The sequence below is a fragment of the Oncorhynchus keta genome, chromosome 37, assembly GCF_023373465.1.
Source record: "Oncorhynchus keta strain PuntledgeMale-10-30-2019 chromosome 37, Oket_V2, whole genome shotgun sequence".
Classification (NCBI taxonomy): domain Eukaryota; kingdom Metazoa; phylum Chordata; class Actinopteri; order Salmoniformes; family Salmonidae; genus Oncorhynchus; species Oncorhynchus keta.
The window spans coordinates 744,719-761,742 of NC_068457.1; the positions used below are offsets into that span (position 1 = coordinate 744,719).

Below are 17,024 nucleotides of genomic sequence, written 5' to 3' on the forward strand. Positions count from 1 at the left end.
TGTGGGAGGTGGGACAAAGGAGGTATCAGGGGTATGAAGAGTGGAACTAGGGGCTCCATTGTAAACTAAAACAATGATAACTAACCTGAACAACAGTATACAAGGCATATTGACATTTGAGAGAGACATACAGCGAGGCATACAGTAATCACAGGTGTTGAATTGGGAGAGCTAGCTAAACAGTAGGTGAGACAACAACAGCTAATCAGCTAGCACAACAACAGCAGGTAAAATGGCATTGACTAGGCAGGGAGGGTCGGATTAACTACACACAGAGCCTGAGTGAGGCTGGGGCCAGATAAAACATAAACAAGCAGAATGGAGTACCGTGATTAATGGACAGTCCAGCATGCATCGGCTATGTAGCCAAGTGATCAGTGTCCAGGGGGCAGCGGTGGATGGGACTGGCGAGTATTATCCAGGTAAAAAAAACTGGCTGGCTGTGCAGAAGGTAAAGCCGCTAGCAGTGGCTAACAATGACTAAATAGCTTGTAGCTAGTTAGCTGGTTAGCTTCTGGAGGTTCTTGAATGTGTTCTAAAAATTAAAAATAATAGTGATTCCGTATCACATTGGGTGAGGCAGGTTACCGGAAGGTATAATCGAATTAAAAATCGAAAAGAGATTGAAAGTAAATATGGGTCCAGTGAGTGGTTGGGCTGGCTGGGGACGCGGCGATTCAGACAGTTAGCAGGCCTGTGCTAACAAGCTAACAGTTGTTGACTGTTTATAATGTGTTTCTATAAGCTATACTAGCAGGCCAAATTCAATATATTATCACATTTTTTTATACAGTATATATATTTTGATACTTAAAGGGGTCCTAAAATTCAAAATCAAATATCTAAATGATCCATCTTAAAACAATACAATATGTAAGCTTAGTAAATACAGTGGGGCAAAAAAGTATTTAGTCAGCCACCAATTGTGCAAGTTCTCCCACTTAAAAAGATGAGAGAGGCCTGTAATTTTCATCATAGGTACACTTCAACTATGACAGACAAAATTTGGGAAAAAATCCAAAAAATCACATTGTAAGATTTTTAATGAACTTATTTGCAAATTATGGTGGAAAATAAGTATTTTGTTATATACCCTTTTTTGGCAATGACAGAGGTCAAATGTTTTCTGTAAGTCTTCACAAGGTTTTCACACCCTCTTGCTGGTATTTTGGCCCATTCCTCCATGCAGATCTCCTCTAGAGCAGTGATGTTTTGGGGCTGTTGCTGGGCAACACAGACTTTCAACTCCCTCCAAAGATTTTCGATGGGGTTGAGATCTGGAGAGTGGCTAGGCCACTCCAGGACCTTGAAATGCTTCTTACGAAGCCACTCCTTCGTTGCCCGGGCGGTGTGTTTGGGATCATTGTCATGCTGAAAGACCCAGCCACGTTTCATCTTCAATGCCCTGATGGAAGGAGGTTTTCACTCAAAATCTCACGATACATGGCCCCATTCATTCTTTCCTTTACACGGATCAGTCGTCCTGGTCCCTTTGCAGAAAAACAGCCCCAAAGCATGATGTTTCCACCCCCATGCTTCACAGTAGGTATGGTGTTCTTTGGATGCAACTCAGTATTCTTTGTCCTCCAAACACAACGAGTTGAGTTTTTACCAAAAAGTTATATTTTGGTTTCATCTGACCATATGACATTCCCCCAATCTTCTTCTGGATCATCCAAATGCTCTCTAGCAAACTTCAGATGGGCCTGGACATGTACTGGCTTAAGCAGGGGGACACGTCTGGCACTGCAGGATTTGAGTCCCTGGCGGCGTAGTGTGTTACTGATGGTAGGCTTTGTTACTTTGGTCCCAGCTCTTTGCAGGTCATTCACTAGGTCCCCCGTGTGGTTCTGGGATTTTTGCTCACCGTTCTTGTGATCATTTTGACCCCACGGGGTGAGATCTTGTGTGGAGCTCCAGATCGAGGGAGATTGTCAGTGGTCTTGTATATCTTCCATTTCCTAATAATTGCTCCCACAGTTGATTACTTCAAACCAAGCTGCTTACCTATTGGAGATTCAGTCTTCCCAGCCTGGTGCAGGTCTACAATTCTGTTTCTGCTGTCCTTTGACAGCTCTTTGGTCTTGGCCATAGTAGAGTTTGGAGTGTGACTGTTTGAGGTGGTGGACAGGTGTCTTTTACATTTACATTTACATTTAAGTCATTTAGCAGACGCTCTTATCCAGAGCGACTTACAAATTGGTGCATTCACCTTATGACATCCAGTGGAACAGCCACTTTACAATAGTGCATCTAAATCTTTTAAGGGGGGTGAGAAGGATTACTTTATCCTATCCTAGGTATTCCTTAAAGAGGTGGGGTTTCAGGTGTCTCCGGAAGGTGGTGATTGACTCTGCTGTCCTGGCGTCGTGAGGGAGTGTGTTCCACCATTGGGGAGCCAGAGCAGCGAACAGTTTTGACTGGGCTGAGCGGGAACTGTACTTCCTCAGTGGTAGGGAGGCGAGCAGGCCAGAGGTGGATGAACGCAGTGCCCTTGTTTGGGTGTAGGGCCTGATCAGAGCCTGGAGGTACTGAGGTGCCGTTCCCCTCACAGCTCCGTAGGCAAGCACCATGGTCTTGTAGCGGATGCAAGCTTCAACTGGAAGCCAGTGGAGAGAGCGGAGGAGCGGGGTGACGTGAGAGAACTTGGGAAGGTTGAACACCAGACGGGCTGCGGCGTTCTGGATGAGTTGTAGGGGTTTAATGGCACAGGCCATTATACTGATAACAAGTTCAAACAGGTGCCATTAATACAGGTAACGAGTGGAGGACAGATGAGCCTCTTAAAGAAGAAGTTAAAGGTCTGTGAGAGCCAGAAATCTTGCTTGTTTGTAGGTGACCAAATACTTATTTTCCACCATAATTTGCAAATCAATTCATGGAAAATCCTACAATGTGATTTTCTGGAGAAAAAAATCTCATTTTATCTGTCATAGTTGAAGTGTACCCACGATGAAAATTACAGGCCTCTCTCATCTTTTTAAGTTGGAGAACTTGCACAATTGGTGGCTGACTAAATACCTTTTTGCCCCACTGTATATTCCAAAACATGCATCCTGTTTGCAACAAGGCACTAACGTAATACTGTAAAAAATGTGGCAAAGCAATTCATTTTTTTTCCTAAATATGAAGTGATATTTCTGGGGCAAATCCAATACAACACATTACTGAGTACCGCTCTTTATATTTCAAAGCATAGTGGTGGCTGCATCATGTTATGGGTATGTTTGTAATCGTTAAGGACTGTTATTTTTTTCAGGATAAAAAAACTGGAATGGAGCTTTGACTTAAATCTGCTTGAAAATCTATGGCAAGACTTGAAAATGGTTGTCTAGCAATGATCAACAATTAAAACATTTTTTTTAAATTATAAAAATGTTATATTACTACAATCCACGTGTGCAAAGCACTTCGACTTACCCAGAAAGACACACAACTGTAATTGTTGCCCATGTTGATTCTAACATATAGTGACTCAGAGGTGTGATTACTTATGTAAATAAGATGTTTCTGTATTTCATTTTCATTTTAAAATTTCGAAAAACCTCTTCTCATTTCGTCGTTAGAGTATTGTGTTTAGATGGGTGAGAAAACAATATTTAATCCAGAATTCAGGGTGTAAAACAACAAAATGTGGAATAAATCAAGGGGTATGAATACTTTCTGAAGGCACTGTACTTTAACATCTACATTTAGCGCGTTGAGATGAATTCCCTAGTCCCGTGTGTTTACTGAACTCAACTGGATTTCTGAGGGTAAGTAACTATTTCCCCCATGCACCAAGAAAGCATATTTGAATTGATATAAAATGTAATTTATTTTTCATATTGTAAGCGTTGCTTCATTCAGTGCATGGATTTAAATGTGCATTATACTGTAATAGGAGTAGAATAATTTATTATCATCATTGTTGATATCTTAGCGATGCAAAATAGCATTTTCTCTTTCAATGCACTCTCATATACTGTAACTTCGTATTTGTTATCTATCAGTATATTTTAGCCTACCCCCTGATATAATACTTACAATACTGTTTCACAAAGTCAAAGATTCATGTAGAAATCAATAGGTTGCAATTATCAAACACTTCATCAAACTACCTTTTCCTGGCAAGCATTAGACATTTTGGAAAAGGTAAACATTTCCATCCCAAATGTAAAATGAATGGAGCCTGACCACTCAAAGCCACAGGCACGAAAAGCAAACACCTGCAGCTCAGGTGGAAAGGCATTGGCCCGGGTATAGAAGTCTCTTTCTTCTCGCCGTCAAGCTCAAAGCATGGCTGCACAGTTAACGGAGTTTAAACAAGCCACGCTCATTATCTATAAGCGGGTGTGTTAGGGAGTTGGGTGTGACCAGGTCAGCCATTGGATTAATGCCACAAGGACCTGAAGCTGTAATATATGTTCACTCAGGATAACCAAATAAATCCAGGCAAAATGACTGCAGTTGAAATTTTCCAGGCAGCCAAATCCAGACTTACTTAGTGAAAAAGTTTATCCTGTTTCCCTTGAAGGTCAGGTTTAATTTTAAGAACCATATATGGAGGTTGTCATTATTTCCATTTTCAATATTCCAGAGAAATTCTATCGTTACCAGGCAATAAGGATACTTGATAGACATTCTCTGACAGTATGCAACTAATAAACGCAAAGTACCAGTGATTGGCATGACATTCTGTCCACCTGGAACCTTTAGACCTTCCTCCTGGATTGCATGTTCTCAATTTGTTACACCATGAGACAGGACATAGCCTAAAGGGGGCACTGGTGCATTTTGTTTTAAACTGCTTTGGCTGAACTTTTTGTCAATTATGGGCTCACCACAAAGCACAGGATAAAATCTGCAACCAAATGTTATACAGATCGGGTTAGGGCACAGACAATTAAGCTTATGTTTACTAGATGGCACTAGTTGAACACCCGAGCAACCCCGCTATCATCCAGAAGGCGAGGTCAGTACAGGTGCATCAAAGCAGGGACCGAAAGACTGAAAAACAGCTTCTATCTCAAGGCCATCAGACTGTTAAACAGCCACCACTAACATTGAGTGGCTGCTGCCAACATACTGACTCAACTCCAGCCACTTTAATAATTGAAATTGATGGAAATTGATCTAAAAAATGTATCACTAGTCACTTTAAACCATGCCACTAATGTTTACATACCCTACATTTCTCATCTCATATGTATGTACTGTACTCGATACCATCTACTGCATCTTGCCTATGCCGTTCTGTACCATCACTCATTCATATATCTTTATGTACATATTCTTTATCCCTTTACACTTGTGTGTATAAGGTAGTAGTTGTGGAATTGTTAGGTTAGATTACTCGTTGGTTATTACTGCATTATCGGAACTATAAGCACAAGAATTTCGCTACACTCGCGTTAACATCTGCTAACCATGTGTATGTGACAAATAAAATTTGATTTGGTTTGGAATTGTTACCTTGTAAAAGAGAGTTAATGCCCTTTAGGCTATGTTTTTCTTAGCCACTGTGCTTCTACAGCTGTATTGCTTGCTGTTTGGGGTTTTATGCTGAGTTTCTATTATAGCACATTGTGACATCGGCTGATGTATAAAGGGATTTATAAATACATTTGATACATTTACATTTACAATGTGTCGAATATTGCAGTGTTCCACAGTCCTGACATTTTGAACATAGTGTTTTTTGCTGAGTAATATTTTAAATGGAAAGTTATTCAGAGTAACATACAAGTCTCCAAGCACTGACCCAAAGTTATGTGAGCTAGTTGGTAACAAATTGACTCTTTATTTTATTGGGCCACATTTATGACAGAGATTTTTCTGTGGTTTTTGAAAGTCATCCTGTCTCAATAGCAGTAGTGTACACATTTACCCCATCAAAGTTATTTATTACCGTCACATGGCAATGGCTAGCACAGTGGCATATTCACACAAAAGCAATGTTCTCTTGCTACTGCAAGCCAGTGTAGTATGAGGTAAACCACAAGCTGAGACAGATTTCCTCTGGGCTTTTTCAAACATCCTGAGAACAGAGTACATCCATGACAGTTGGACTCAAAATGTGCTGTGCACACCTTTTATTTTTAAAGGGGTGGCAAAGCACTGTGGAATTCATCCCACCGTGAGTGTGTTTATATGTATGTCTCTGTGTCCTGAACTTAAACCTTCAGGCTAACCTTCAGGATACTTCTTGGATTCCTTATATACTGTCCTCTGGCACAGCTACTTCAATGCTCCAGGGTTGGAGTCAAAACCTGAGGAGTTCAAGTGGGGCCCTCTGTGGAGTTGTTAATAATACTTGGACAGAAGACGATCATCAAACCATTGGTAATGCAGTCTGGGCCCTCTTCCTATTCTCCCCCATTGAATCCTGGATTGAGACATTTTTAGGATTGTAATTTAGCCATGTTAATAAGAGACACATTTCTATCCTGAAATTAGAATAAATGGTTTTGACATGTCCCATAATTCACTTAGAATGAAATGGATATTAGGTCATACGGACAGCATAGCTCTCTATACACATGGAAAAGTAAAGACGTTAAAAGATATTATCACACGTCTATTTCACAGAATTATATTTCCAGTCTTTGCAGTATATCCTATAAAGAAAAACTATGGAGACAATGAACATCCATTGTATGTGATCTATAAATAAAATACAAACTATGAGATCTTTGCTTGCAGTCACAATTTTGTGGGGGGAATAAGTCATATAAAAGAATGAGCTTCAAATCCTCTTTTTGTCATGTAAACAGATGTCTCAAACTTTTTAAAATCCTTATAAATGGTTTATCAACAGAAACAGTGAGATTATTGGTGTTGCATAATTTATTTAGCACAAGTAATACAATTTCCCAAGCATCTTTCCTATCTAGTCTGCCCTCTTTAACCCACTGTTTAAAGATGTTAGGAGCTTGAGTTTTAGTGACTTTTTATGTAGAGTATGACTCACAGTGGTGGGAAGAGCAAAGAAGATATGAGAATAAATATTGCACTTAAATTAGTTTAGACAGCATGACATCATAGAGTAATTAAACTGGTTAGTTGGAATTCCTTTTCCAATTCCTTAGTTCAGGTTTGTAGAGATTTCAGAGCACCTGCAGGTTTCTGTGTGTGAAATATTTTCATTGGATGGGGTTCAAACTTTGAGGGGAAAAAACTGTGGCAGCATTACGCCATTCTCCCCTCTTGGAAAAAAATGGGATTTAAACAAGTCTCTTACAAGATATCGAGCAGAATAGTTGTAGTTGGAGTTTAAGAGAAGTCAAATTTTCTCCTCTCAATGCAAACCTTGTCGGACATCTACTGCATATTGGAAAGCAAGACCAGCAACAGGACATTTGCATCACTATGGTACTGAATAGCGGCTCTGGGAGTAACGGTTTGCATAGTGTAATTTACCATAGAACACTAACTTCTAGTCCACATTTTCACATTTCCAAACTTGTTCATGTTTACTTATTTCAAACGGGAAAAGCCTGTGCGCATTTCTCCCTGGCTAAAATTCAAAGGAAGATCAGAGGATGAAAGTACTTAAAAGTGTCCCTCTTTTATTGGGGTGTTGGACTCTCTTATACCTGGACTTTATCCCAGCGTCACTGAGCCATACCGGCATTGCAGAGTGCGCACCCGAGAGCGGAGGAAAGGAGCACACAGGCGGAGCAGGTGAAGGAGCCAACCCGGGAATTGGCTCAACTGCCAGGTCAACGGTAGGAAACTACGGCGCAGGGGGTTGGAAGTCTCTAAGTGCTGCGAGGATCACGCGCATTAGAACAGGACCCCCGCTGATAAAGGGCGAGGCAGCCAAAGCGAAAGCTGTGACATCAGTGTCATCACCGCACAGCGCAACGGTCAGCCGTGCTCGTGGAGTTGTCAATTTGGGGCCCGAGGAGGCTGTGCGCTATTGGGTACCCGGCGGGGATGCTACTAAAGCAGCAGCTGCGCCTGCTCCCGTGGCGTTGAGCATGCAAACAGGCAAAGGCTCAGGCAGGCCTGGACAGAGCAAAGGAAACACTGTCCCCAGAGCTGCAACACCAGCACGAACTGGACAGCAAAAGGTCGTTGATGTGCAAAAGCACATCGTTCGGTTTGCCCAAATGAGTGTCAAAGCAACGGGCAAACTTAAGGGCAGATACTCTCCAAAGCTTCTATTGGTAACTCCGCATGACTACATGTTGTCACTCTATTGGTCACTATCCACGGGAGGGGTGAACACTAGTGTGCTGCACGAGGCTGGCATGGCCAACACCATCACAAGCTTTGTGGATAAAGGACAAGGTAATCTTTTGATGCCATATAAACAATGAGTTATACAAAAAATAATAACAGTGGTGTCTCATAAAACACAAACATCTGCTTTACTGCTTGCAAAGTCAAAATAAGGCTTATAAATGATGGATAAGTGGTCCAATAAAAGTAACTGTTCACCTTTGCCAAAGAAAATATAATCATTATAATCAATTCTGAATATGCTTACTTTAATTGTAGCATTTTGTTAAGTTGATAAATTAAACATATCCAAGAGACAGTTGTAGGCCTATGCTCATCATACCAACCTCTTTATTACAGAGGTAAAGTCAAGCTAAAGTCAAAGCAAACTTGAAGCTTAAGTCAAAAGGTTTCTTGGTGTTTGACATAATAGTTTTTAAAACTCTTAGTTATGGGTCTGTCACACTGTCAGTAGACATGTGCATAGTCATGATTGGGGTGGCAGGTAGCCTAGTGGTTAGAGCATTGGACTAGTAACCGAAAGTTTGGAAGATCAAGTCCCCGAGCTGACAATGTAAAACACTGTCCCTTTGGCCCTGAACAAGGTAGTTAACACACTGTTCCTAAACCATAATTGAAAATAAGAATGTGTTCTTAACTGACTTGCCTAGTAAAATAAACTATTCCCTCAGTTATTTAAAACCTCTAAAGTGTAAACAAAAATGAAAGCTCTTTAAAATGATTTTAAATGACCTTGGTTTATTTATATTTCTAGCTGCTAAAGGTTTACATTTCAAGCAATTAATGCACTTTAATTTTGCCCTTTATTTGTATAACACGTTGGTGACCTTCCATTTTGTATGACTAAGAAGTTGTAACTGATCCCTTGCCAGACATGACATTTTTTAAATCTGTAAAACAGTACACACCTCTTCTTTTTCTTCTTCCCCATCACCTATTTTTCCTCCTCTCCTCCTCTCCTCCTCTTCCTTAATTTCTCAGTTTCAGATGTGTTTTTATCTCTGGTTGGGCTCCTAAATCTGCAAGTCACTCTACCCTTTTTCAATATATTTTGTGTTGTTCAGGTTTTGTCTGGTCCACTCTTAGCAAATGTCATATGACGTGGTGGTAGATCCACTCATAAACAGCTGCAGGACGATAATAATTGTCTGTTTACAGTTCAATGTGGTATGTAGTCTGCAAATGTCTGGTTTTAATGTAATTTCAAACACATAATGTGCCTGGAAGAAAATGCTGCCTCTCATTTTTATATGGCCATGCTTTCCCTCACCAAAGAAAAACATTACACATAACTCTTACCACCGGTGTCTTACCCGAGAAGCCACGTTAACATGTAAAGAAACATGTCAATATGATGGTTATTCTTGCCCTTGACTCTGTTATCTTCTTTTACAGATGCCCGTATTCCCCAGTTGAGAAGACAGAAGTATTACTTCAACATCAGTTCCCTGGAGAAGGAGGGGTTACTGGGTGCTGAGCTGCGTATACTCAGGAAAAGACTGGCTGATCCACACAAAGCACTTTCCACTGACAGAGTTGTCTGCCTGAAGCTTTTCACTTGTGTAGCAGGTAAACAGAAAGCCACACTGCTCCAAACGCAAACCATCAAGGACCACAATTCGCCCAAATGGGAAGTGTTTGACATTTGGAAACTATTCAAGAATTTCAAGAACACCGTCCAGCTTTGCTTTGAGCTGGAGGGTTTAGAACGGGGACGCCCCGTGGACCTCAGGACACTGGGCTTCAGTCGCCTGGGCAGGCAAACCAAAGAGAAGGCCTTTTTCCTCATGTTCGGGCGCACCAAGAAAAATGACTTGTTCTACAACGAGATCAAAGCTCGGTCTGGCCACGACAACAAGACTGTGTACGAATTCCTGTTCACTCAGCGGCGCATGCGCCGAGCTCCAACCAACCGCGGCAAGAAGCTGGCCAAGAACCCCAAGCCTCGTTGCCACAGGAAGCAGCTGCACGTCAACTTCAAGGAGATGGGCTGGGACGATTGGATCATCGCCCCACTAGAGTATGAGGCCTACCACTGCGACGGGGTATGCGACTTCCCTATTCGCTCGCACCTCGAGCCCACCAACCATGCCATCATCCAGACGCTCATGAACTCCATGGACCCCGACTCGACTCCGCCCACCTGCTGCGTGCCCACTCGCCTCAGCCCAATCAGCATCCTCTACATTGACTCGGCCAATAACGTGGTCTACAAACAGTATGAGGACATGGTGGTGGAGTCCTGTGGCTGCAGGTAGCAATGGACAAAAGACCCAGCTGAGGTCTTGGTTTTATAGTTCAGCCTGAAGAGTTTGAGTTAAGTCTTTTGAGTAAACAGATTGTTAAACACTCAAAAGTTTTAGAACACTGAGTTATTCAAGGGTTTTAATTTATTTGTACTATTTTCTACATTGTAGAATAATAGTGAAGACATCACAACTATGAAATAACACATCTGAAATCATGTAGTAACCAAAAAAGTGTTAAACAAATAAGAATATATTTTGTATTTGAGATTCTTCAAATAGCCACCCGTTGCCTTATTGACAGCTTTGCACACTCTTGGCATTCTCTTAACCAGCTGAACCTGGAATGCTTTTCCAACCGTCTTGAAGGAGTTCCCACATATGCTGGGTACTTGTTGGCTGCTTTTCCTTCACTCTGTGGTCTGACTCATCCCAAATTATCTCAATTTGGTTGATTGCTGCATCAGGTCACCTGCTGCTGCATCAGGTCACCTGCTGCAGCATTCCATCACTCTCCTTCTTGGTAAAATAGCCCTTACACAGCCTCAAGGTGTGCTGGGTCATTGTCCTGTTGAAAAACAAATGATAGCTCCACTAAGCCCAAACCAGATGGGATGGCGTATCGCTACAGAATGCTGTGGTAGCCATGCTAGTTAAGTATGCCTTGAATTCTAAATAAATCACAGACAGTGTCACCAGCAAAGCACCACCACACCATGACACCTCCTCCTCCATATTTTACGGTGGAAAATACACATATGGAGATCATCCATTCACCCACACCGCGTCTCACACAGACACGGCGGTTGGAACCAAAAATCTCCAATTTGGACTCCAGACCAAAGGACAGATTTCCACCGGTCTAATGTCCATTGTTTGTGTTTCTTGGGCCAAGCAAGTGTCTTCTTCTTATTGGTGTCCTTTAGTATTGGTTTCTTTGTAGCAATTCAACCATGAAGGCCTGATTCACACAGTCTCCTATGAACATTTGATGTTGAGATGTGTCTGTTACTTGAACTCTGTGAAACCTTTATTTGGGCTGCAATTTCTGAGGCTGGTAACTCTGGGTCTTCCTTTTCTGAGAGCCAGTTTCATCATAGCGCTTGATGGTTTTTGCGACTGCACTTGAAGAAACTTTCAAAGTTCTTGACATTTTCCGCATTGACTGACCTTCATGTCTTAAAGTAATAATGGACTGTCATTTCTCTTTGCTTATTTGAGCTGTTCTTGCCATAATATGAACTTGGTATTTTACCAAATAGGACTATATTCTGTATACCAGCCCTACCTTGTCACAACACAACTGATTGGCTCAAATGCATTAAGAAGGAAAGAAATTCCACAAATATATTTTTAACAAGACATACCTGTTAATTGACATGCATTCCAGGTGACTGACTACCTCATGAAGCTGGTTGAGATAATGCCAAGAGTGTGCAAAGCTGTCATCAAGGCAAAGCTACTTTGAAGAATCTCAAATACAAACATAAAGAAAACCCTTCAATGAGTAGGTGTGTCCAAACTTTTGAATGGTACTATAAGTATTCACACCCCTGAGCCAATACTTTGTTGAAGCCCTTTGGCAGTGATAACAGCTGTTAGTCTTTCTGGGTAAGTCTATAAGAGCTTTCCACACCTGGATTGTGCAACATTTGCCCATTATTATTTTCAAAATTCTTCAAGCTCTATCAAATTGGTTGTTGATAATTGATAGACAACCATTTTTAGTTCTTGCCATAGATTTTGAAGAAGATTTGACTCAAAACTGTAACTCGGCCACTCAGGAACATTCACTGTATTCTTGGTAAACAACTCCAGTGTAGATTTGGCCTTGTGTTTTAGGATATTGTCTTGCTGAAAGGTGAATTCATCTCCCAGTGTCTGGTGCAAAGCAGACTTAACCAGGTTTTCCCCTAGGATTTTGCCTGTGCTTACATCCATTGCAAAGCCATAACAATGATGCAGCCACCACTATGCTTGAAAATGTGGAGAGTGACACTCAGTAATGTGTTGTATTTGCCCCCAAAATAACACTTTGTATTCAGGACAAAAAGTGAACTGAATTTGCCACATTTTTGTGCAGTATTTCTTGAGTCCCTTGTTGCAAACAGGATGCATGCATTGGAATATTTGTTTTCTGTACAGGCTTCCTTCTTTTCACTCAGTCAATTAGATTGGTATTGTGGAGTAACTACAATGTTGTTGATCCATCCTCAATTTATTCCTGTCACATCCATTAAAATATGTAACAGTTTTAAAGTCACCATTGACCTCATGGTGAAATCCCTGAGTGGTTTCCTTCCTCTCCGGCAACTGAGGTAGGAAGGAGGCCTCTATCTTTGTAGTGACTTGGTGTATTTAATAACTTCACCATGCTCAAAGGGATAACCAAGGTCTGCTTTTGACATTTCTACCCATCTACCAATTGATGCCCTTCTTTGTGAGGCACTGGAAAACCTCTCTGGTCTTGTGGTTGAATCTGTGTTTTAAATTCACTGCTCAACTGAGGGACCTTACAGATCATTGTATGTGTGGGGTAGAGAAATTATGTAGTCATTAAAAAATCACGTTACACACTAAAATTGCACACAGAGTCCATGCAATTTATTATGTGACTTGTTAAGTGCAATTTTACTGGTGAACATATTTAGGCTTGCCATAACATTTGACTCAAGACATTTCACCTTTTCATTTTTTATTAATTTGTAAAAAAAAATTAATTCCACTTTGACAATCTGGGTTATTGTGTGTTGGCCAGTGATAAAACATCTCAATTTAATACTTTTTTCATTCAGGCTGTATCACAACAAAATGTGGAAAAGGTCAAGGGGTGCGGATACTTTCTGAAGGCACTGTATCCAGTGATGTCTTGGCAAGAGATTTCAACTAAATTGTTCTATTAATAATAAATAATAATAATATATTTATTTGATATAGTGCTTTTCATTACACAAGGAATCTCAAAGTCACTGTAAATACCAAACAACTATTTTTATTTGATGTGGCAGATTCTTGGGTGATGGCTTCCACAATTTCAGATGATAATAAGATGGAGAGTTTTCCCCATCCATGCCCTTTCCACATCAAATCAAAATCAAATCAAATTGTTTGTCTCATGCGCCGAATATAACAGCTGTAGACTTTACCGTGAAATGCTTACTTACAAGGCCTGAACCAACAATGCAGTTCAATAAATAGAGTTAAGAAAATATTTACTAAATAAACGAAAGTAAAAAAATTGCAGAACAATAACGAAGCTATATACAGTGGGTACCGGTACCGAGTCAATGTGGGTGGGTACAGATTAGTCAAGGTGGGGTGGGGGGGGGGGTCAATGTAAATAGTCCGGGTGGCCCTTTGATTAATTGTTCAGTAGTCTTATGGCGAGGGTGTAGAAGCTCCTTGGTGTGCCGGTACCACCTGCCGTGCGGTAGCAGAGAGAACAGTCTTTGACCTGGGTGAATGGAGTCTTTGACAATTTTTTGTGCCTTCCTCTGACGCCGCCTAGTATATTGGTCCTGGATGTCAGGAAATTTGGCCCCAGTGATGTACTGGGCCATACGCACTACCCTGGTAGTGCCTTACCGTCAGATCCTTAGAAGTTGCCATTCCCGGCGGTCATGCAACTGGTCAGGATGCTCTTGATGGCGCAGCTGTATAACTTTTTGAGGATCTGGGGACCCATGCCAAATCTTTGAGGTGGAAAAGGTGTTGTCGTGCCCTCTTCACAACTATCTTGATGTGTTTGGACCATGATAGTTTGTTGGTGATGTGGACTCCAAGGAACTTGAAACTCTCGACCCGCTCCACTACAGCCCCGTTGATGTTAATGGGGCCTGTTCGGCCTTCCTTTTCCTATAGTCCAAGATCAGCTCCTTTGTCTTGCTCACATTGAGGAAGACGATGTTATCTTGGCACCACACTGCCAGGTCTCTGACCTCCTCCCTATATCCTGTCTCATCATTGTCGGTGATCAGGCGATCACTGTTGTATCGTCAGCAAAATTAAGGATGGTTTTGGAGTCGTGCTTGTCCATGCAGTTGTGGGTGAACAGGGAGTACAGGAGGGGACTAAGCACACACCCCTGGGCCCCATTGTTGAGGATCAGCATGGCAGATGTGTTGTTGCCTACCCTTGCAACCTGGGGGAGGCCTGTCAGGAAGTCCAAGATCCAGTTGCAGAGGGAGGGGTTTAGTCCCAGGGTCCGTAGCTTAGTGATGAGCTATGTGGGCACTATGCTGTTGAACGCTGAGCTGTAATCAATGAACAGCATTCTCACATAGGTGTTCCTTTTGTCCAGGTGGGGAAGGGCAGTGTGGAGTGTGATTGAGTTTGCGTCATCTGTGGATCTGTTGGGGCAGAATGCGAACTGGAGTAGTTTCCCTTTGCAGTCCGTAATATTTTTCAAGCTCTGCCACATGCAACGAGCTTCATAGCCGATGTAGTAGGATTCATTTTTAGTCCTATTTTAAGGCTTTGCCTGTTTGATGGTTCGTCTGAGGGCATAGCGGTATTTCTTATAAGTGTATAATACAGTTTATACATATGAAATGAGTAAAACAAGCATTTCGCTACACTCGCATTAACATCTGCTAACCATGTGTATGTGACAAATAAAATTTGATTTGATTTGAAACAGTATGTAAACATTATTCAGTGACTAGCGTTCCATTTTTGAAGTGACTAGTGGTTTCATGTCTATGTATATAGGGCAGTAGCCTCTAAGGTGCGGGGTTGAGTAACCAGGTGGTAGCCGGCTAGTGATGGCTATTTAACAGCATGATGGCCTTGAGATAGAAGCTGTTTTTCAGTCTCTCGATCCCAGCTTTAATGCACCTGTACTGACCTCGCCTTCTGGATGATAGCGGGGTGAACTGGCCGTGGCTCAGATGGTTGTTGTCCTTGATGATCTATTTAGCTTTCCTGTGACATCCGGGGTGCTGTAGGTGTCCTGGAGGGAAGGCAGTGTGCTCCCGGTGATGCGTTGGGCAGACCGCACCACCCTCTGGAGAGCACTGCAGTTGCGGGCGGTGCAGTTGCCATACCATGCGGTGATACAGCCCGACAGGATGCTTTCAAAAGCATTTCACCTTCTCCACTGCGGTCCCGTCAATGTGGATAGGGACGTGCTCCTCCTGAATCAACTTGTTTGTTATGTTGACGTTGAGGGAAAGGTTATTTTCCTGGCACAACTCCGCCAGGACCCTCACCTCCTCCCTGTAGGCTGTCTCGTCATTGTTGGAAATCAGGCCTACTGCTGTTGTGTCGTCTGCAAATTTGATGATTGAGTTGGAGGCGTGCATGGCCACGCAGTTATGAATGAAGAGTTAGTACAGCAGGGGGCTGTGCACGCACCCTTGTGGGGCTCAGCGTAGTGGAGGTGCTATTTCCTACCTTCACCACATTGGGGTAGCCTGTCAGGAAGTCCAAGAGCTAGTTGCACAGGGCGGGGTTCATACCCAGGATCTGTGGATCTATTGGGTTGGTATGCAACTTGAAGTGGGTCTAGAGAGTCAGGTGAGGTGGAGGTGATATGACCCTTAACTAGCATCTCAAAGCACTTCATGATGACACAAGTGAGTGCTACAGGGCGATAGTCATTTAGTTCTGCTACCTACAGGAACAATTGTGGACATCTTGAAACAAGTGGGGACAGCAGACTGGGATAGGGAAATATTTAATTTGACTGTGAACACTCCAGCCAGCTGGTCTGCGCATGCTAGGGATACCTTATGGGCCTACAGCCTTGCGAGGGTTGACACGTTTAAATGTCTTACTCACGTCGGCCATGGAGAAAAAGAGCCCACAGTCCTTGGGAGCAGACCGCGTTGGTGGCAATGTGTTATTCTCAAGGCGGGCAAAGAAGGTGTTTAGCTTGTCCGGGAGCAAGACATCGGTGTCCGCAACTTGGCTGGTTTTCCCTTTGTAATCCGGGATTGTCTGTAGATCCTGCCACGTGTCTGAGCTGTTGAATTGCAAATCCACTTTGTCTCTGCACTGAAGTTTTGACTGTTTGTTTGCCTTAGGGAGGGAATTTATTTTTATTTTATCTTTATTTAACTAGGCCAGTCAGTTAAGAACAAATTCTTATTTTCAATGACAGCCTAGGAACAGTGGGTTAACTGCCTGCCTTAACTGCCAGGGGCAGAACAACAGATGTTGTACCTTGTCAGCTCGGGGATTTGAACTTGCAACCTTTCGGTTAACTAGTCCAATGCTCTAACCACTGGGCTACCCTGCCACCCCGAATAACTACACTGTTTGCATTCAACCGTATTCCCAGTCACCTTGCCGTGGTTAAATACTGCCATCTATCCATATTTTGGGGTTTGGGTAGGTTTTAATAGTCACCGTGGCAACAACATCCCTTTTACATTTCCTGATGAATTGAGGAAATGTGAATTCAGAACCCAGTCTGCGTGATCAAAACATTTTTGGAGCATGTATTCCCATCGGTCAGACCAGCGTTGAATAGGCCTTAGCACGGGTACTTCCTGTTTGAGTTTGTGCCTATAGAAAGGGAGGAGCAGAATGCAGAATGGATCTGAT

General features: G+C 42.3%; 1 protein-coding gene across 1 annotated transcript; it reads left to right on the forward strand.

Annotated features, from left to right (window-relative positions):
- The first annotated feature begins 7,769 nt into the window (after positions 1 to 7,769).
- On the forward strand, positions 7,770 to 13,374 carry gdf5 (growth differentiation factor 5). The gene is made up of 2 exons (XM_035755270.2): positions 7,770 to 8,277; positions 9,625 to 13,374. The coding sequence occupies exons 1-2, from the start codon at positions 7,965 to 7,967 to the stop codon at positions 10,485 to 10,487; spliced, it is 1,176 nt and encodes a 391-aa protein (XP_035611163.1). The 5' UTR covers positions 7,770 to 7,964; the 3' UTR covers positions 10,488 to 13,374.
- Positions 13,375 to 17,024: the final 3,650 nt, after the last annotated feature.

Bases quoted from the DNA above. Each gene is read 5' to 3' on its own strand.
- gdf5 (XM_035755270.2), top strand. From the start codon at position 7,965: ATGCAAACAGGCAAAGGCTCAGGCAGGCCTGGACAGAGCAAAGGAAAC. The intron at 8,278-9,624 runs GTAATCTTTTGA...CTTCTTTTACAG, and splicing joins CTTTGTGGATAAAGGACAAG to ATGCCCGTATTCCCCAGTTG.